This window comes from Miniopterus schreibersii, assembly GCF_964146895.1.
Source record: "Miniopterus schreibersii genome assembly, chromosome: 5".
In the NCBI taxonomy this organism is placed as follows: domain Eukaryota; kingdom Metazoa; phylum Chordata; class Mammalia; order Chiroptera; family Miniopteridae; genus Miniopterus; species Miniopterus schreibersii.
The window spans coordinates 17,791,279-17,812,734 of record NC_138106.1 but is presented as its reverse complement, the minus strand read 5'-3'; the positions used below and the strand labels follow the sequence as shown (position 1 = coordinate 17,812,734).

General features: G+C 39.9%; 1 protein-coding gene across 1 annotated transcript in view; it reads right to left on the bottom strand.

Annotated features, from left to right (window-relative positions):
• Positions 1–12,366, bottom strand: part of GMPS (guanine monophosphate synthase) — a 38,843-nt gene extending 26,477 nt beyond the window's left edge. The window contains exons 1-3 of the mRNA XM_081139254.1: positions 11,995–12,366; positions 5,218–5,399; positions 1,885–1,999 (exon numbers count right to left, since the gene is read on the bottom strand). Coding sequence (XP_080995380.1) covers positions 1,885–1,999; positions 5,218–5,399; positions 11,995–12,021 — 324 coding nt within the window. The 5' untranslated portion in view covers positions 12,022–12,366. The remainder of the gene's footprint in view (positions 1–1,884; positions 2,000–5,217; positions 5,400–11,994) is intronic.
• Positions 12,367–21,456: the final 9,090 nt, after the last annotated feature.

Sequence of the window (21,456 nt, the reverse complement as noted above, 5' to 3'; positions counted from 1 at the left end):
TGCCCGGGTTGTGGGCTAGGCAGCCGATCAATGACTCTCTCATCACTGATGTTTCTATCTCTCTTCCTTCCTCTCTCTGAAATCAATAAAGATCTATTGAAAAAAAAAAAAGGCACAACAGTTTCAACCAGGCTGGTTTTTTTGCCCACTTACAAAAATTTAAATTATGCTCAATCCAAGTACTTAAAACAACTCTTGGGAAAAAGAATATAACATATTTATCAAGCCATATATGCAAGAAATGAAAAATTAAAAGGTAATTCTCAATAATAATCAATTAGGGATGACCACAATATCATGAGGAAATTAAAAAGCTAATTATTTTAATTAACACCTATTCCATTCTGGTCAATTAGGATCTCACAATTAGATTAATTCCACTTGTATTCTGACCCTATCCTCCCTTCCATTTTAGTATGTGCTAAGCCAAAAGGTTGTCAAAAGGGAAAAGAGATTAAGATAATTCACAAACATGTGAATCCACAGTCACTATATTTATCTGGCTATTCTTATCAAGGCAGAAAATTCTGTGTTAAAAAAAGAAGTGTATCGTTTCTGACACTAGAAAAGGCAAAATACTACAACATGTCAGTTAATAATAATAGTATATTATTCAGGGAATACTTCCCATCTAATTCAATTTTCAGGTGATCTGGTTAAATAAAATACATTGTTAAAATTATCTCAACTAGAAAGTCATTTTGCTTATAATCAAGGATAATTTTTCTTAAATGTATTTATTTATATTCCCACCTCCTCAGTAAAGAGATATTGTTGAATAAATCATTCTTTGATAAGTGAGAATTTAACATGTTACTGGCTCAGTATTATCTTTCTATCATATTATTCAATAATCACATCCTACTTGTCTGGTAAACCTACACTACTTAGAAATAAAGTTAAGCAAAAAAAGTATTAAAAGAGCCAAAATATATTTCAAAACACTGAATTCATAGGATAGCTTATCTCCACTCCTCAATTAGTCCCTATCTATTCTTGCTTTTGTAAGGTACAAGGTACAAAAATTATTAATATTACAGTGGCAGACACCATCATAACCAAATCATCAAAATTAACATCATCTGTCATGGCACAAAAAACATTGTATGTCTCCTAATGATATGCTCCGGGAAGACCACAGCATCACTTCTGTGGTACTCCTGCCAAAAATATATGACCTGAATCTAACAATGAGGAAACATCAAACCAACCAGAATTGAGGGATAGTCTAAAAAGTAACTTTAAAAAACAAAAAAACCTATCTAGGTCATGAAAGAGACAGAAAGACTGAGGAATGGGTCGAAACTAAAGGAGTCTAAAGAGTCATGACAACTTAAACACAACACATGGTTGGACTGGATGCAGGATTTATAAGGGACATTAATGAGAAAAACAGTGACATGTGAATGAAGTCTGTGAATTAGATGCTAACACTGAATCAATGTTACCTTCTAATTTTGATTGATGTACTGTGGTTATGTAGGAGAAAATCCGAGTACTTAGGAAATACATGTAAAGGACATCATGTCTGCAATTTAATCTCAAATGTTCAAAAATGTCAACATTTGGGGAACTGAGCAAAAGTATACAGAAGCTCTGTGTACTATTTCTGCTACTTTTATGTAAATATGAATGTCTAAGTTGTTTTTATTTTAATGAAAAGTAGTTTGTTATAAGCAGTAATACAGTTACTTTTCTGAAAATAGATTCCCACTCAGGTCTGTTCTGCAATACCAGTGTAGCAACTCATAAAGTTGTAATATGCACAAATTATCTCATACAACTAAATATCCTAAATAGTCTAAAGATAGAAAATACTAATATAGAAGGAGTCACAAACAGAATAAAATTAAGTCAACTCTTCAGGCAAATTCACAGATGTACCTGCATGCCATAGCAAATTCCAAGAACAGGCTTGCCGATAGTGAATATCGCCGGATCGAACCAGGGAGCATCTTCTGCATACACAGAATTAGGTCCTCCAGAGATGATAATAGCCCTGTGGATTTAAGGAAGAGAGTCAGTGAAGAATTTCTAACTGCTAATTTTTATACAAAGTCTACAGAGTCAAAGATTTTATGTCTTTGGTGTATTGTAGGATATCCAGATTCTATCACAACGAATTAATATCCTCCCACAGAGCTTAATTATACTTACTCTACTGCAATGTGCGGAAGCCTCAGTTCAATATTCACTTGTTAATAAGCACAACTTTCAAATATATAAATACCAGTGTTTCTTTCTATGAAGGTGGCATAAATTTGTTTCGACTGTTTTCCTCATCAATGGAGGAAGTAAATGAGAATTCTAAAAGAAGATGGAGAAAATATAGGTCCTTCTGGGAGGCAAGGAGTAAAGCAGGTCACAAAAGGACAACTAAAGGTATTATGAAGGCCCTGGATGACTCAGAGCAAAATATTCTACAAAAAGGATGACAGAATGTGAAGAATTACCTAACTCTGCCTGTTTAAACCCTGTCCAACATTCCCAATGATTTTACCTGAGACCCAGGGAAGGAAGCTAACTTCACTTTTGCCCCATATGCCCTGCTCCCAGAACCAAGGTCAATATTATAACTTAGCTACACTACAACTCACAGAACATTCTATAGGTTAACTTGAGAATCCAACTATTAGTATAAAGGAAGCTACAAACTGAGGGCTATGTTTCTCACCAGGCCACTGATAAATCAAGTTTGGCCCTTAACATTCACTCAAAAAAGTTAGAACATTTTAATACTATTATGAATTTTATATAAAAATTCAGATTTCTGGATTTTATTTAACAAAAGGGAGGGAAAATCAGGCAAAACTAGGCCTTCACTCTCGCATGGCTACAAATAACCGGAATCACAGAGACTTGCACTATCACACTATATATGCTCTCCAGTCTGCCACACATGCCCAGTTACATAATACAGGCAAACTCAGGCCCTTTACTCACTTTAAGTTATTCTCAGACTCATCTTAAGTTTGCATTTGCAGGAATCCTGATTTTTCTATATTTCTAAAGGAAAATGCATTCTAAGAGCTAACCAAAATCTACTTACAAACAAATCTGGATTACAATTCACTATATAATTAGGAGCTGCCTGCCATATAGAAACACACAAACTAAAATGCTGGGCTTATGAAACATCCACAAGAATATAACAAAAGTCAAGTTCATAAAAATTTCTCAGCAAGCCGGAGCATTTATATTTTTTATTTATTAAGTTTATTGGAGTGACAGAGGTTAGTAACATTACATAAGTTTCAGGTGTACAATTCTATAGTCTACCATCTGCATATTGCATTGTGTGCTCACCACCCAAGGCCTAGTCTCTCTCTGTCGCCATAAATTTGATCCCTTTACACTCTTCACCCTCCCCCGATCCCAGGCAGTTTCTTAAAAAATATAATAATTTAAGTGAGCATAAAAGCCCCACTCTCTGAACTTTGTATTGGTACCATGAATTATGTTATACGTTATTTGTTAGCCTATTTTCTTCAAAAAGAACTGAAGACAACCTACTCATATGATAAACATAACATCTTTAAGACAATTCCAAAGGGGTGTGGGGTTAGCCCTAAGGGTATATATGTAACCTAGCTCCCTAAAAATGCAGAGGCTAAAATTCTATAAAATATATTTAATATTCATAACTTGTAAAATTTCAGTATGTTTAGTTTTATAAAGGATAACCACATGGAACTGCTCAGCATCCCTCATTAACCTGATAAACAACTCAAGACTCTAAGAGTCTTAATAGCTGAAAAAGCAGTGGTCTTAGCCAAGGATAAAAACTCAAGCAATTATGGAAATTCTCATCTCGGTAAATCTTGAGAAAAGCTAACCACTCATTCTGAGTCTTCTATTTCTTTACTGATATTATTTTGAAACTAATTTACAATTACACGGCCCAATAAGCCATAAGGCATTCCAGATATCAATTTTTTATGTTATCAGGCAGATCAAGGTTCTACAAACAGGTAGGTTAAGATGTCATAAAACTAATACTTATTCTAAAAAAAAGGTGGTCAAATATTTATCTCAGCAGAAAAGATGATAGTAATAAAAGCCACAATGCTACAGTTCCTATTCTCCAACAAAGAGTCTCTAGGCACAAGCAGTACCTAGGAACTGTATGATGAAGTGACAAGAAAAACAATTAGACTTCTATTACCAAGTATCTGTCTACCCAACTCTAAAACAATTAGCTTGGGTTAGTTTGCTGGGAATTTTTTGCTGGTTTGCTTTGGGTGGGGGAACAAAGAAGCTTGGATTTGACATAGAGCCATTTGGATTTTTCACAAAGTTTCTGATTCTCTTAAAACTGGTTCATACTGGCAAATGAAGGCACGTGAATTAAACAAACTCAAGTCCCTTCTTACTCTAAAATTCTACAGTTTAAAAAAGATCGCTGTTTTAACCTGTATCTGAAGACTAGCACAGAGTTAAAGTAAGCCTACCTTTTCTGATTTCCAACTCAGTCTAATTCAGAAACAAGAATCACAGGATAATGTATACATGTCTATAAAGTCTTTAAAAGTGATTTTTTTCCCTTAGAAAAACTGTTACATTTTTAAGAAAAATTAAACATTTTATATTTTGGAAGAAATGTAGCATTAACATTTAAGAGCCAATTAAGGATATAAACTGCAGGTTGCTTACTTCTGGATAAGAAAGTATATTAGTTTAATGAGAAAGGCATAGAATTAACAAGAAATAGCTGTTAAAGGAAAAAACATTTATATATGTTTGCTGTCATTTGGACTAGTTCTAAGAGTACAAATTGTGGTATTAGCCCTTATATTAGACTTAAGAAATCTTCACATTTTAGAAATCAGTTTCTTGACATAGGAAGCAAAGTTCTGTACACAGAATTCTTCTCATTTAAGTTTTCTGGCCACTGTATATATTCCTCTGATCAAATGTTCTAGGATCAATGAATGAATCAATGACCACAATAGCCTTATCTAAGTCTGACCCAGAAATCCTATAAAATGTAAAATATTCAAATGATAAGTCCTTAAAACTGTGCAATTAAAATTAAGGTAATCTTTTTAAATGAAAAACTTAAATGTTTCCTTTTCTAAAAATTATAACCATGGGAAATTTCTTGTAAAACCATTCTATGTCATGTATTTAAAAAATGCAGCGCCCAAGCAAATTAATAATAAAATATCCTACAATGTAAGCTCAATCTCCTCAGAAAAACAAAAGGGAAAAACCTACCGGAATCCATGCTCTTTTATAGCAAATGCTGGTGTTTCCAAGGGAAAGAGTTCAGACTGAACAAACAGTTCCCTCACTCTTCGGTCTATGACTTTCCCGTACTGAGCACCAGCATCCAAAATGACCACAGCTCCTTCATAGTGGTGGCAGCCATCCTTAATGTCTCCCCCAGCATTCTCCAGCTGTAAATAATACAAATGTCTTAATTATGAAAATTAGAGCTGCTTTAAGAAACACTGGTCACTGTCAGCTCCCAAACACACAGAAACAAAAATTGTTAACTTAGGATTTTCTAAGTTGCCAATTCAAAACACTTCTTTTAAAGTGAAGATTTTTATACTTACCCATATACCAGGATACATAAACACTTTAATAAAAGCTACCATTTACTGATTACGTGATATGGTCACTTTATGTAGAATGCATCTTATATGTATTATCTAATAATATGGTAAGCGTACAACCCAGCTGTGCCAAAATATAGTCCTGATTTATTTAATAATGCCTGTTATACTGGCATTATTATTAATAATGCCTCTTTCAAATCTCAAAAGCATCCCAACTGGACAATAAGTTATATGGTGACCCCACCTAGTACTCACAGCTTTCCTATGATGGATGTACTGATGAGAAACTGTAAAGTATGCTGCCAGAGTATAAGCATGCCCAAATTCACTTTATTAGGATTCTCTGCATTACCTGAGGAAAATGATATATATGCATCTAACCCGTAACACTAAAATTTTTAAAGGTTTGTTTAAATCTTATCTCGTGTAGTATATTGATGACTTTTTGGAAAGCGACCCGGCGAAACACAAAATTAAGTGTGTGTGCTGAAATATTTCCCTGGAACTGGATACAACATAATGTAAGTGTAGGTGGGTATGGACAAAACATGACTGCTTATGTACTGATCATTAAACACACACACACACACACACAGAATGTCCTTTAAGAAATATATTTACAATTCCTTAATCTTAATCTACTTTTTTTTTGTAAAGAATAAAGTATTTTTGAAAGACCACTATGTGGTCCCATTATCACTGTCACCATTTTTATCAAATCCAAGTTCATTCTGTTTTGTTTTGTTTTGTTTTTTACATTAGAGGCAGAGTTCTCACTTTGCATGATTCTGATATGCACCAATTTCAGTTACCATGGTTTATACCAAGGTTTAGATCCAAAAAACATGGCTCAGATTTCAGTTACCATATATTTACTGAGTATATAAAGTACAAACTTCAATGCCAGTTCTTCAGTTCGCAAATCATCACATAAATAACAGATGAACATCATGATCAGCGACCAATCATGTTCCTTCTTTCAAAGTCTGTTGGTGATTGGTCACCGTACAACAGACAGACATCAGTACAAGTTGTTACCTCTTTGACATCCACTGATAAATCCATATGACATTCTACACATATGGATAATTCAAAGTGGAAACGTACCAACAAAGATGTAAGTGCAGCAAAGAAATGAAAAGTGATATGCTGGAAGTGAAATTCGAATCCAATGTCAATGGAGTTCCAGAAGAAATAGCTAGCCGTGGCAATGTTGAAACTGCTGCAGTTTGAGCATCTCTAGAATGTGCAGCCAGAGGAACTTAGCAAAAGCAAACTTACCAATGTCAATGAGGAAAATCTCTGTGATGAAAAGGATGTCCCAGAGGGAGTGACTCCAGGAAAATACTTCAAATTAAAGTAACTCTTAGAGATATCTCATGACATCCAAAGTGCAAAAGATAACATATTGAAAGCCATCAAGGCATAAAAAAGATATGAAGGGAAGAACTGTTTAAATTACTCTTGATAATTTTTTTACAAAGAAATAAAGCAATTTTCAATGTTTCTAATGTTTTAAGTTATACTATACTAAATAATAGTTTTACTATTTATTTCACTGTAAATACATACTTATCTTTTTTTAAGGGGTAACTAATGAAGGAAAGACATCAGGGAAGAGAAACTAGAGAGAGGCATCAGTAATTACCTCTAGAGAGCTAGGCCTGGCGAGCCAAACATGTGCGACACTAGACAGGATACTATACCACATAGACAAACTGATAGAAGTTTTCTTATCAAATGCCTAAAAAATAGTTTTATATGAAAGTACTGCACCAATACCAAGGTTACAGTTTTTAAAACCCAACCTTGTTAAATCCAGAGCACTTCCAATTCTATTTATTTTCATCAGCTTTATTGTCAAATTACTTTTGAATTTAAAATTCAGATTGCTACTATCAAATAAAGTGTTTCATTTCTACCACGTTTTCATGTTTACAAAGCCCATCTAAAATTAGCCTGTTTGCCCACAAACCAAATACTATTTCCTTTAAAATACAGTTGAACAGGTGCTTTTAAAAATATTCTTAAGGATTATTATAAAATTATTATGAAAAATTTTAGTTTGTTGTACTATACCAAGGTTTATCTCCTGCAATGGCTATCCTTTGACTCAGCAATTCCACTCCTAGGTACTGATCTAAGAGAAACGAACACCTATGTCCACAAGAACTAGAAAAAACCCAAATGGCCATCAACAACATATGAATGGAAAAATAAGTTCTAATATATCCATATAGTAGAAGAAACTACTGAGGCAACATGGATAAATCTCAAAAACATTATGCTGAAAGAAGACAGAATCACTGTATAATTCCATTCATATAAAGTTCAAAAACAGAAAAAACTTATGCATGGTTATAAAAAGCAGAACAGTAGTTGCTGAAGGAGTGAAAGGAATGGTTGCCAAGGGGTATGAGGGAATTCTTAGAGTGAGAGAAATGTTCTGTCTCTTGATTGGGGTAGTGGTTACATGGGTATATACATTTGTCAAAACTTAAATTGTACACTTAAAGGTCTACATATACATTTTATCTCAAAAAGCGAGCAAAACAAAACACCTATTAGTGACCTTTTTCAAACTACCATTTCTCTCCACAAACTGAGAGGCAGTGCTACAGTAAACTGTTAGCTCAGCCTTCAGCAGCACTGATTGGTCAAGCTCTGCCATGGTGTCAATAACACGGCGAACACTCACTCAAATCTAAGAGGCACTCTGTTACAAAACAAAAACTCAGGTTAAATCGCTGTAAGTAGATGAATTAATCACCCATTAGAAGTTTATACTCTTAGCCCTAAAAATATTTAGGCTTACTCAAAGTATATCCATTCTAAGTATACCAATTACCTCCAAAAGAATTATCATCTCAGTCTAATACTGTAAGTATTATGCCTTATTTCACCCAATCAGATGTTGGGATTGGAAGGAACATATCTCACAGTTTATTACAATAATGCAGCAATGTGAAAATGGTCAACCGAAATATAACTTAGGATCTACACACAAAAAACTGATCACATAAAGCAAGTAGAGTAAAAAGTGAATGGCATCCCAACTCATTCTAAGAGGCTAGTAGTGTCCTGATACCAAAACCAAAAACATCACAAGAAAACTACAAGCCATTATCTATTACGAATATAGATGCAAAGCCCCACAAAATTGTGAAGAAACCAAATCCAGCGACATTATAAAAAAGAATTATATACCATGACCAAGTGAGATTTATCCCAGAGATACAAGTTTGTTTTAACATCCAAAAATCAAATTAACTTAATATGCTGTATCAATAAAGGACAAAAACCATATGGTCATCTGAAGTTCCTAGAGAAATTTCAAAACTTTCAAGTCTAAGAACACAAAATAATAAACACCATAAACCACTCCTTTTATTTGCAACAACTCTTCCATTCTAGATTAATAGCTTAACAGGTAGAACAAAAGCAAAAAAACAAACCATCTTTGACCTGTGAAAAAATGTACCATAGGATTATTAAAAAAAAAAAAAGTTAATTCTCAATGCATCCCAGGTAAAAATCTCAGGTTATCTCTCTATTCAATATAAAAACTTATACTTAAAAATGCCAAATTTAAATTTCTAACATCAATAAGTATTTATAAAACAATTTTAATCCAAACTTTAATTTATAATACCCTAGTTACTATTTCAGTGAAGGTGGTGGGGCAAGTCTGAGGCTTGGATAGTGCCAAAATGTGGGAAACTTAACAAGTAGCCCAAAGACCATTACTATATAATCCTACCTTAATAAAACTGAAAAAGTTATTATGTCTAATACTTGACATATACTATTCATACACAGCACTGAATAGTTGTGAAAAATTTTTAAGGAATTGCTGACTGCCTATGCTCTTGTTTATATTAAGTAAGATCTTAACTAAGTAACATTTGTTAAGGAAACAAAAATATCTGCTTTGGAGAGTTAACCAAAGTAGCCCTGAAGAAAAAGAAAAACTAGGTTCTAAGTCCCATCTATGTTTTTCAGTATATAAAACTGGAACACATAAAGGTGTTTTCCAACTCCAAAATGATACTCTATGGACAAAACTACTGAAAACAGCCCAAATGCTTTTACAGATTTTAGCTCTCTCCTGAATTTCTATCATGTAAAAAAACACGTCATTCTAGAAATTCCTGATAAAAACTGAAATGTACCAGAATAGGAATCAAGATCAGTTCTTTCCTCACTTTAATTTACGAACTAGGATTTAAGCACAACTGTTAGAGGCACAATAGATATACAAAGTAAACTCGGGTCCAGTATTTGTATTTCACTACAGAGGGAAAGGTGGTTCAGTGGTAAGCTATGGAAAACAGATGCCTACTCGGATTTCCAGGTGGATATCTTAGAAATATCTTATTTCACCTACTTTATTATTCATATTTCCCATACATAAACATCTCTTCACTTGAAATGTTTCCTATGATCAATGACATACTGTGGTTTAACTACAGACCCCCTCCCACCCTTAGGTGTACAAGAAATAATAATAGATTTGATAAAATGTTATTTCCCTGGATTGCTCCTCTTGAAAATGGTTCCAATTCGGTCCATATCTAATTTTTAGTATAGTCCACCCACACCCACCCACACACCCACCCCCCCACACACACACGCGCAGACACTTGATTATGCTATAAAACAAAAAGAACCTTGAAATAAAAATAAGTTAACCAACAATTCACCTGAGGCTCAAATATATCAAACTGATCAAGATGCTCTTTAAAATTCAAGTTGAACAAATCAAACAAAAAATACCAGCTAGAAAAAAGGTGTATATTCTATACTCCTGAGACAGATAATTTGGAAACTGAACCTTGAACTTTCTTCTGTTACTTAATTTTGTGAAAATATTCTTCTCAAATCACCACATACTTTGCAAAATTAGGTTTGAGTCCTAATAACACAAGCATTTCCTCTACCAGGGCAAAGCTGAATCTTTCCAATGAGTTGTAAGGCTCAAAATAAAAGAGAAGATAAATGCTCTGTTAACTAGTGTACATGAAAGAACTGTACACTGAAGCTTACATTCTGAGGTCAGAAACTAAAAGTTTGAGTGTCTTCATTCACCTATTTAATCCTGAGAAAGAGCTCCAACGCCTCTGAGCATCAGTTTCCTCGGTTTAAGAGAGTTGTATCAGCTACTTGACAATCCTGACGCATTTGTCCAACCAACGCTATTTGAATGTTGACTGAGTACTACGCAAGCATTCACGGAGAGGACCCACGGAAGTGTGACACTCAGGCACCACCTTGGTGAGAGATGACTGACTGACACCGCCAGTCCCACCTGGTGTTTAAAATCCCACACACCTGGATGACACCAAGTCCTGAGACCAGGCCCTACGCAGCACACAGGAGGTACGTCTTGCTCAAGTAAATCGCCAATCAAAACTGGTGCCGTTTCCCGCTGGCGAAACTGACTTACTGAGGGTCTGAAAGAATTCCAGGCCAACGTAAACCGTAATTCAGAAAATGAAAGCGAAGGTGCTCGATTCAGAAGCGAGACGAAGTAAGTTCTAAAGAAAAAGTGAACTGGAGGTGGCGAGGAGCGCCGCGGGGCCCAAACGTGCTCGCCCCACTCGGCACAACAAGTTAGCAACTTTTCCAGCCCCCGGGCCGCCCGGCTTCCCCGACGCTGCGGCGCGGCGGCCGGCGGCCCGGAGCCTCTCCCCGCGGCCCGGCCGGTCCCGCGGCCCCGACGGTGGGAGAGGAGCGGGGGGCGGGGCGGGAAGCGCTCTCCCCGCCGAGGGTGGGGGAGGGGAGCGGAGCGCGACCCTCGGGCCACCGGTCCGGACCCGAGGCGCAGGGTCAGGTGCTGCAGTCACCGCGGGCCGGCCTGGCCGCCGCGGCCCCCAAGGCTGGCGCGGGGGGACGGGGGGGCGCCACCGAGGGCCGGCGGGAAACGGGGTGGCGGGAAGACGACAGGGTGGCCCAAGCTCGATTCCCGCACGCGAGGCCCGGACCCTGCCCTGCCTTCGGCGGGTCCCGGGGTCTCCACAGAAGGCCCCCAGGCCCCTGAAGGGACGCAGTGAGGGCTGAGGAAGCCCCCGCACCCGCTCGCCTCCCTCCCCCACCCTCGGGCCGCGCTCCGCAGGCTGCGCGCCGCTGCGCGGGGAGGCAGGCCGGCGGTGCGGCCGCAGGGGGCTGACGCCCTCCCCGACGCCGGAGCTCGGCGGGCGCAGGCACCGACACGCAGGCAAGACCAACAAAGCACCTGCCGCTCCCGAGGAGGAGACATGCCACAGGCCCCGACCGGTGCCTCCCGACGCGCCGCTGCCGGGGCCGCAGGGCTGCGCCGAAGGGCTGGGGGGAGGGGGCGGAGAAGGGCCCCGCGCGGTGGCTCCGCGGCCCCTGAGCCGCGCCTTCGTCCGGAGGCGGTAAGGCAGGGACCCCCACGCCAGAGACTGACCTTGGAGTCTCCGTTGCACAGAGCCATCGGGGCCGGAGCCGCGGCGGCCAGAGTACGAGACGGGGCGGGAGAGCACCGGCAGGGTCGACGCCACGGGCCGCGACGGAGAAAAAGGCCTGGTGGAGGGGCGGGCGGGCGCGGAGAGACACTGGCCGCCTGCGAAGCGCCGAAGCCAGCAGCGGCGGCGCAGCGCGGGCCCCGGCGCCGCGGGAGAGCAGACCAGCGGCGCACACGCTGCCCCCGCCTCCCGCTTCCGCCCAGCCGGCCGCTGGGAGGAGCCAGAGCCCGTTGGGCTCGGCGGCAGAGTCGCGGGCAGCCCCCGCCGCCGCCGCGGCCGAGCCGCCCGCTTCCAGAGGCGGGCTCTCCGCGCTGGGCCCCGCCCCCAGGCCCGCCCTGCGAGCTCCGGGGAGAAGAAGCCCGCCCCGGCCCCGGCGCGCCCGCCCACGGGAGGAGGGGCCTGCGGCGCCCGGCGCGGCCCCGGCCCCCCAGCCCCGCTCCGCAGCGTAGGCACTCGCTCCGACCCTCCGGGCCTGCCCCTGGGAGGCGGGGCCCGCGGCGCCCCGAAGGCTCCGCCCCGCCTTCGCTCTAGGCAGCGGGCCCGGAGGAGGGCCGGGCGCCCCGCCCCGCCCCCGTGAAGGCCCGCCCCCGAGAAAGCCGAGCCGCGGCCGGCCCGCCGCTCCCCCGCCACCTGCGGCCCCGGCCCGCGCGGGCGCTGGCGCCGAGGGCCTGGAGACCTACGGGGCGGGCCGCGCTGCGCCGCCGCGTCTCGGGTTTGGGCACCCGCCGGAGGCCGAGGCTGCTTCGAAGAGTTTCGTCGTGACGTCTGAAGGGGTGTCGAAGTGTGATTTGGTCACTTAGGTCCCTCAGAATTTCCACAGCGGGTGCAGAATTTCCGAAAGGAAGGGGTTTGGGAGCGGCTGGGACAGGGGACTCGTGGCGAAGCTCAGTTTGCACAGCGAACAATGTTTTTCTTTGGACTGCTTGGGGAGAAGGGGTTGCAGACCTTCCAGCTACTCTTCGACACCTGTCAAGATGAGGTATTGCTATGAATTTGGTCACCTGAGGGACTAAATTGGGGTTGGGGAGTAAATAAAAATACTTGGAACGTCTTCCAGTTAGCAGAGCTTTTGAACAATTATTCAGTTACAGAAAGCCAGATGTGCTGAGCTCATGCTGTGTCGGGCTCTAGTATAGGTACTAAGGAGCCACAGTGAGACAACCCTGACTTCCAAAAACTCACTTTATTCTAATCAATCCCATGATATTAGTGAGGTAGGATTGCTGTTATCCATTTTTTAAGGAGGAAACTGAGGCTCAGTGAGATAATGTGTCTTTCTGCTCTCTGTATAGGATAATGGGGATCTGATCTGGGAAAGTTTAATAGTACAATATTTACAGAAACAGAAGGCCCGAAACTCTAGTGAGCCTCTGAGTCAACGAAAGCGTTTCATTTACCTATTTTTTGAGCTAAAAAATAGATATGTGAACTTTCTAAAGTCACGGATACTGGATTCTCATGGTAAGTTTGTATAAACAATCCAGAAAACAGTGTAGTAACCAATAATAACCAATATATTCTAGTGGTCACTTATCTTTATGGCTGAGAATATCCTTATACCTTATCCTTGTACCAGAATCCTTATATCTTGTGTTCTTCTGCAACTTTTGACTGTATTGACCCCTCACTCTTAAACCTATAAGATCTTCCTTTCATATACATATTTTTGTTCAGGGTAAAGATTGCCCTGAATTCAGAACAACTTAGGCAATATAGAATAGTGATGCTGATTCTTAGAAATGTAATTGTGCAGTTTCTGGGACCAACACATTAAGAAATGATTGATAAAATCTACAGATAGAAATTTCCAGGTTCCATGTTTATCACATCACTGAATATTTCAGGTACAACGCCTGGTCATCTCATTTCATCTTTCAAAATGTTTACTATTTAAAATCTCCCATTAACAACAAAAAAACACAAAACACTTTTAAACTTATGAAAAATATTAGATATCAACTTAAAATGTGGAAGTATATAGTTTTTCCAAATCCTCTTAGGATGGTGAGTTTTAAAAAAATGTGTAAACAACTGCTCAAAAATAAAAGTTAATCATATATCGCTTATTAAAGGCTTCCCACTGCTCTCAGGATAAACTCCTAACTTCTAATGTTGCTTGTTCGGTACTTGGAGATTTGGTCAGCCCGTTTACCTTGTAGCCTGTTCTCTTAGCACTGCCCCCTCACTCTACTCTCTAGCCATATTAAACTGTTTTAGTTCCTTAAACATGAAATGTTCTCTCTTGTTTTGGGCCTTTTGAACCTAAATATCTTTTGTCTAGAATAGTCTGTTCCTCTCCTCACAACTCTGCAGTCTTGGGATAGATGTCTCTTTCTCTTTTGTGCTCCCACAACCCTTTCCCTTCATTAGCACTCACCACCCTCCACTGTATTTACCTCTTCACTTGTCTCTGCCAACAGAAAGTCCTGGAAACAGTATCATCGCGGTAGCAGCGAGCAAACGTAGCACCCAGATACTGGTTTTTAAATACCATTCTCCAGCAAGAGGAACCAAAGCTTTTTGCAGAAATGGCTGATTTTAGACAGAGGCCATTACTTCAGTGATGTCTTGTCTAAAATGTATAACCTAATTATAAGTAAACCCAAATGGAGACACATTTCACAAAATTACAGGTATTTGTTCCAGTTATTTATCACTTTGTAACAAACACCCTAAAACCTAGTAGCTTAAAACAACACTTTAACTGCACTTGGACAAGGTTCAGCAGGGGCAGCTCTTCTCTGCCCTAATGTAGATGTACTACAGCCCAGAGCCCAGCTCCACTAGGCCTCAGCTAGAGGGGCTCAAAGGCTGGGAGCAAGAATCATCTGAAGGCATTTCCACTCACATCTCAGGCACCTGAGCTGGGAGACTGAAACAGCTGGGGGCTGCAATAGCTGCGGCCCATCTGGCATCTCTGCCTCTACATGGTCTCTATCACCACAGCTTCAGGGTAACAGGATTTTCTATATGTCAGCTCAGGATTCCAAGGAAGAGACAGAAAAAAGGGCAAGCAAAAAAAAGGGGGGCACAGGGAGGTGTAGAGGGGGGTAGAATTAACAATACCGGTGACAATGTAGATAAATCTCAATGTATTATGCTCACTGAAAGAAGCCAGACTCAAAAGCTACAGAGTGTATGATTTCATTTATATGACATTTTGGAATAGGCAAAACTATAGGGAGAGAAAAACAAATCAGTGGTTGCCAGGGTCTGGGGGCTGGGTGGAGAGACCAACTTCAAATGAGTACAAGGGAATTTTTTGGAATAATGAAACTGTTTCATCCTTGACTGTGGTGGTGGTGGTTATATACCTATTTGTCAAAATGGTTTGTATTTGTCAAAACTCATAGAATTGTACACTAAAATTTATTGAATGTAAATTATACCTCCATAAACCTGACCCCCCCCCTCCAAAAAAAAGCAATTAAAAATTCTAAGGAATATATAGAAGATAACATTCAGATGACAGTGAACTGAAAACCCAGTCAAGAAACCTGCAACCACTCACAAATTTAGAAAGGGGCCACTAGATGGTGGTATTAATTTTTGTAATAGAGCCCTGGGAAAATCTTGAAGCTCAAAGATCTCAGGCCTGACAGTGGAGCACTTGGGGGAAATTTTCCTGTAAATCCATAGTGGTAACTCCTGATGTCAAGCCTGAGCTGCATTGGTTTCTGAGATTTTGCTAAGCCAGGTCTCCCAGCCTTCCACTGATTCTGGGAAGCCATCAATATCCTTCCAGTAAATTTTATCTCTCTGTGTCCACTTTTGTTTTTGTTTTCTGAAACAGACTGAATAGCAGAACTAAAAATGGCTGTTAGCCAATTTATAGTTTTGTTTGTTTTTCTTCTTTTCGTTATAGAGAATTTTGAAGATGTACAAAATAAGCAGAATGAATGGTATAATGAACTCCCAATATCGGCAAGCATCAATAGTCATTGGTAATCTGCCTATTTTTTAGAGAGAGAGAACAAGAGAAACATCGATTTGTTGTTCTATTATTTATGCATTCTTTACTTGATTCTTTTATGTGCCCAGACTGGGGATAGAACCTCTAACCAACTGAGTTACCCAGCCAGGTGATAATTTGCCATTCTTAATTTATCAAACCTTTACCTCCCCAACATCCATGCAAATAGTTTTTTACAATTCTTTTTTTAATGAGATAAAAATTACAGATTTTGAAATGCACATATTTTGAATGAAAATTACATATTTTGTAATTTTTTAAAAATTACATATTTTTAAAAAGCAGTTTTAAGTTCACAGCACAGTTGAGCAGCAAGTACAGAGAATAATTATTATTAACTGCCCCCCCATCTCCATTCATATATAGCCTCCCCCATTACCACATCCCCCATAGAATGGTACATTTGTGACAATTGATGAAGCTACATTGACACATCATTATCGCCCAAAGGTCATAGTTTACATTAGGGTTGGCTTGTTATTGTATATGCTATGGGTCTGGACAAATATATAATGACATGTAACTGTCATTATAGTCATTATGGTATCGTACAAAGTAGTTTCACTCCCCTAATATCTTCTATACTCATCCCTCCCTCCCCTTAACCCCTGCTAAAATGCACAAATGTTCACTGTATAATTCCAATTTTTTTGCAGGACCTGGTTTGGAAGTTTCCAATAGCATAGAGCAAAAAGAAAAAGGAAAGTTATGAGAGAATTCTGTAAACAAACTGAAAGTTTATTAGAATTTCCAGGAGGAGTTAATGAAGAGGAAAGAAAGGAAAAATCAAATATAGAAGAAAATTTCCCTAAATTCAAGAAAGATTTGGAACTTTATAAATGTTGACTAAGATTAACAGAAAAGCATACATGCACATACCTTCATACATCCTGGTGAAAATTCTGAACATCAAGAATAAAGGAAAATTTCACAAGTTTCTAAATGGAAAAACAGGATACCGGCAAAGGAACAAAAATTTGATTGATATTAAATAATGCAATATATACATATATATCATAATCATGGACATGTTTTTATCATTAAAAGAATACAAATTAAAATAACATTATTTTCGTACTTATATTAGTATAGACTAACAAGTTTGAAATACAAAGGGTTGATGAAGGGCAAGCAGATGCAAATAATCACAGTTAAATAGAGTGTAAATTGATACAAAACTTTTTGGAGGGCTATTTGGCAAAACTATCAAACTAGAAAGAATGGTCATCAATCTCAGACTAATTGGTAAATTTTAACAATCCATATAATAGACCCTGATAGGCCAAGATCCTGTGTGGATAATGGAAGATGGGCAATGTACAGGGTGGGACAATTGAAAGCAAGAAGGGATCATGGCTACCACCAGGAGAGTTTTGTGTTTGACAGTTTCGCGGGCTTCACCAGAACACATCAATTAGAGTAGTTTCTGAAAGGGAGAATGATATTAACAGAAGTAAGGGGAACTGAGTATACAAAAGGAACAGCAGCTCATGACTACTGGCTGAAGGCCCTGCAGTATCAGTCTTGTTTTCATAGTGGTAGTAACAGTTGCTCCACATTTGCAGAAGTACACTGAGTACACTGCCCCAGGCGGGAGCACTCCCAGATTTGTAAAGGAATGTCTCAGTCTGTCCCACAAGAAGACTACCACGAGGTCTTCTGGGGAGAAAACAGCAATTTAGTTTAGGCATGGCGTAACTGTAAAGACTTGTCTATGCTCCATGTGGATCAGCAAGGGTAGTTCAACGTGGGGCTGGAAGATTGACTTACAAGATAGTGCACACATGGCTGGTGCTATTGACTAGGAGCTCAGACAATGTTAAGAGTCACAGGTTTTGTTCCTTTCCAGACAGTCTTTCGTTTAGTGCAAGGAACTCAGTACCAGGAGTGACTTTGTCAACAGACAGGAAAGGGAAACTAACAGTTTCTTAAGACCTGTGTCTGGACATTAGCCTAGTATCACCTCAGCTGTATTCTATTGGTCAGTCATAGAGTCTAAATTCATGGGAAGGGACAAAGCAAGAAGTGATAATTTGGAAGCTACGTTTTAAAATAGCCACATCACATTCAGGGAAGACAATTTCAGTTTCTTATGAATCCTCTAAAAAGCTTGCAGAGTTTAGATGTGAGTAGGTCTTTTTTTGATGCTCTTACTATTTGAATGCCAGCTCTGGATAGCCATGTAGTAACATTTAAAGCTCTGGCAGATGGTGAAGAAATGCATAAAGAATGAGGGCAATTATAAATATCATTAGAGATATTAGGAAACTATTTTGTATTTAATTTTTTTTTGTCAATCTACAGCTAACCAGGAGTATAAATATCGAGAATCAGTTTGACCACCCTTAGTTAACTAAGTGGCCTATAAAAAATGGACTCATTGTTTCATCTGTTTTTTGTTATTGGGTACAAGATGTATTGGCTATTGTATGGACTCTCTTGGCTGGCCTGTAAAAAGTGGACGGCAATTGTGTTGTTTTGAAAGATTTTAGACAATAAATTTATATTAGTCTGTTGAATTTCTTAACCTGTTTATTTGTGTCATGGTCATTATGATCACATGTTTTAGTTTAGAAACTTCTAACCAGTGTAGACTCCTGTGTTCTGGACTCCTAGTAAGTTAACTGGACTTCTAAAAAACAATGAGCAACTTCCCTGGCTGGGTAACTCGGTTAGAGCATTGCCCCGATACACCACGGCTGTGGGTTTGATCCCAGTCAGGGCACATACAAGAAGCAACCAATGAATGCATAAATAAGTGGAAAAACAAATTGATGTTTCTCTCTCTTTCTCTCTCTCTCTCCTTCTCTTTCTCTCTACCTCTAAAATCAATATATAAAAATAAAATAAAATAAAAACAATGAGCTACTGAAAGGTTTGTTTTGAATACCTGGAAAGGCAGAATGACCTGTCCAAACTACAGGATCATGATTGATATAGTAAGTACATGAAGGCCATATGAATACATAAGAATAGTCCTGAGGGTTTACACTAAGAACTGAGACCTTCTGCCAACAGCCATGTGATTGTGCGATCTTGGAAGTGGATCCTCCAGTGCCAGTCAGGCATTCAGATGACTTGAAGCCCCAGCTGACATCACTGCAACTTCAAGAAAGATACAGAGCCAGAACCATCCAACCAAGTCATTTCTGAATTTGTAACCAACAGCAACTGTGAGATAAAATGTTTGTTGTTTTAAGATGCTAAGTTTTGGAGTAATATGTAAATTAGCAATAGATAATGAAAATACACAGGAAGGATTAAGATTTTTTTTAAAGGCACATCTATAAATTAAGAAAAACCTTACATGAATCAGAAAAACTTACAAAACAAACAAAATCAGATGAATATTTCTTTCATATCACTAATAGAAGCTGGAAGTCAGCAATTATACTTTTTAAACAAGCAAAGATTCAGTTTACCTATACATCCTCTTTTCAAAAATAATGTTAGAAACTCTCTAACAATATAAAAATGGGACCAAGTTTAATCATGACTATACTAAGATCTTAGTAAGGGTAAGATAAAGAGCACCCAAAAAAGCCCTTTTGCAATATATAAGTTAAATCTAAATGGATGGAGACAGTGTGAATAATTTATAATTTGTGTTGTAAAATTAGAAATAATTTCCATTTATATACATGACTTAGTATTAAACTTTCTAATACATTCATCATTCAACAAGTATTTATGTGTAACTTAAAATGCACATGTACTTTAAAAGAAAAAAACATTTCAACAAGTTCATAGACCTTTGATGCCCCAAATGGAGCTTCTCTTAAGAACTACCATTCTTTAAAGTTCCAAAAACTTGTCTGAACATTGCATAACATTAGTTTTTATAAATGAATGTTTGTATAGTTTGGTCTAAACTCTAGGCCACATTTAATAATTGTGTAACTCTTGTATTTTTATGTCCATCTTCAGGAACCATTTTTTTCTCAAAAATTTTAGATGGAGAATAGCTATTTCAACATTTGTATGTGGGAGAGGCCAGCAATAACACATTTTATCTCTTAAATCATGTGAGGTTTGGTATGTTTAACTTTTAAGTATAGGGCTTTTGTTTTTAGCATCTAATTAGCTATCCAATGGAAAACAACATAATATATATAAATATTACATCTAAAACTTCACATACATGTAAATGTTATATATGAAACTCTTTATAGGTATTTTCTATGTGTTATGAGCCATTGTGTCAGCTCCAACTCCTGGCAACTGTGTGAACAAGTGATGTCTACAATGTCCCATCCTCCATAGCCCTGCTTAGCTCCTACAGACTCCTGCCCACTCTTTTCTGTTGTTGTTAATTCTCACTGGAGGATATTTTTTCCACTGATTTTAGAGAGAATGGAAGGAAGGGAAGGGGGGGAACATTATGTAAAAGGGAGACACAATGATTGGTTGCCTCCCCCATAAACCCCTAAGGAAGGACGGGATGGAACCTGCAAACCCCCCCCCTCCCCCCCGCCAACGCGTAACCGCTGAGCCACACCGGCCAGGGCCATGCCTCCTCTTTTATGGAGTGGATCCACCTTATCAAATTTGGTCGTATTTCCCTGCTGCTTTCTATTTTTCCACCATTATAATCTTTTCTAAAGAACGCTGCTTTCTCATAAAGTGCCTGAAGTAGGACAGCTTCGGTTTTTATGGTTTTTGCCTCTGGCGGTATTTCAGGCTTGCTTTGCTCTGGAACCCACTGGTTCTCTCCCTGGCGGCTCAGGGTGCCTCTAGAGCTCTCCTCCAGCACATATTTCAAGTCAATCAATTTAATTACAAATAATGCTATTGGTTCCCCAAGGTTATTTTATCATTTCAATAATGGCTACATATTGAGTTAGCATGAAACAAAATTTTAACATTTGGCCCTTACAAGACCTTTTACAGTAGCTCAGGAACAGTGGGGTGTAAGGAGCGTATCATTCCAACCCACCAGCTAGTGGACGGGGTCACCCAGACCCCAGTTTCCCTACACGTCTTCCTCTATATCGGAAACACGGACTACAGAGACACCTAACAGCTCTTGAGCAGTTTCACGCATTCTATAAACGGGCTTTGTGAGGCATCGCTCCACCTTTTAGCGAGGCCCTTTTCCACCCCTTTGAGGCCACCAAGCACCCTTGCCTGCAGAAAACACATTCCAAACTTCGACCCTTCTGCGCCGGTTCCTGCCCGGCCCACGAAAGCAAGGACATGGCACAGTTCTCCGCCTGCAGCCCGGGCAAGGCCCTGCCCCGGCGCAGGGACCAGGCCCCTCTGCCGCGGCGGCTTCAGCTGCCGGGAACCGGCGCGGGCGGCGGGAGCGGGCGGCGGAGCGGGCGGCTCCGCGGCCTCACGTGGCAGCGAGCGCCCAATGGCCGAGGCCCACGCTTTCCAGGCGGCCGCATGCGCTCCCCGGGCCCAGCTCCGCCGGCGCCCCGCCCGCGCC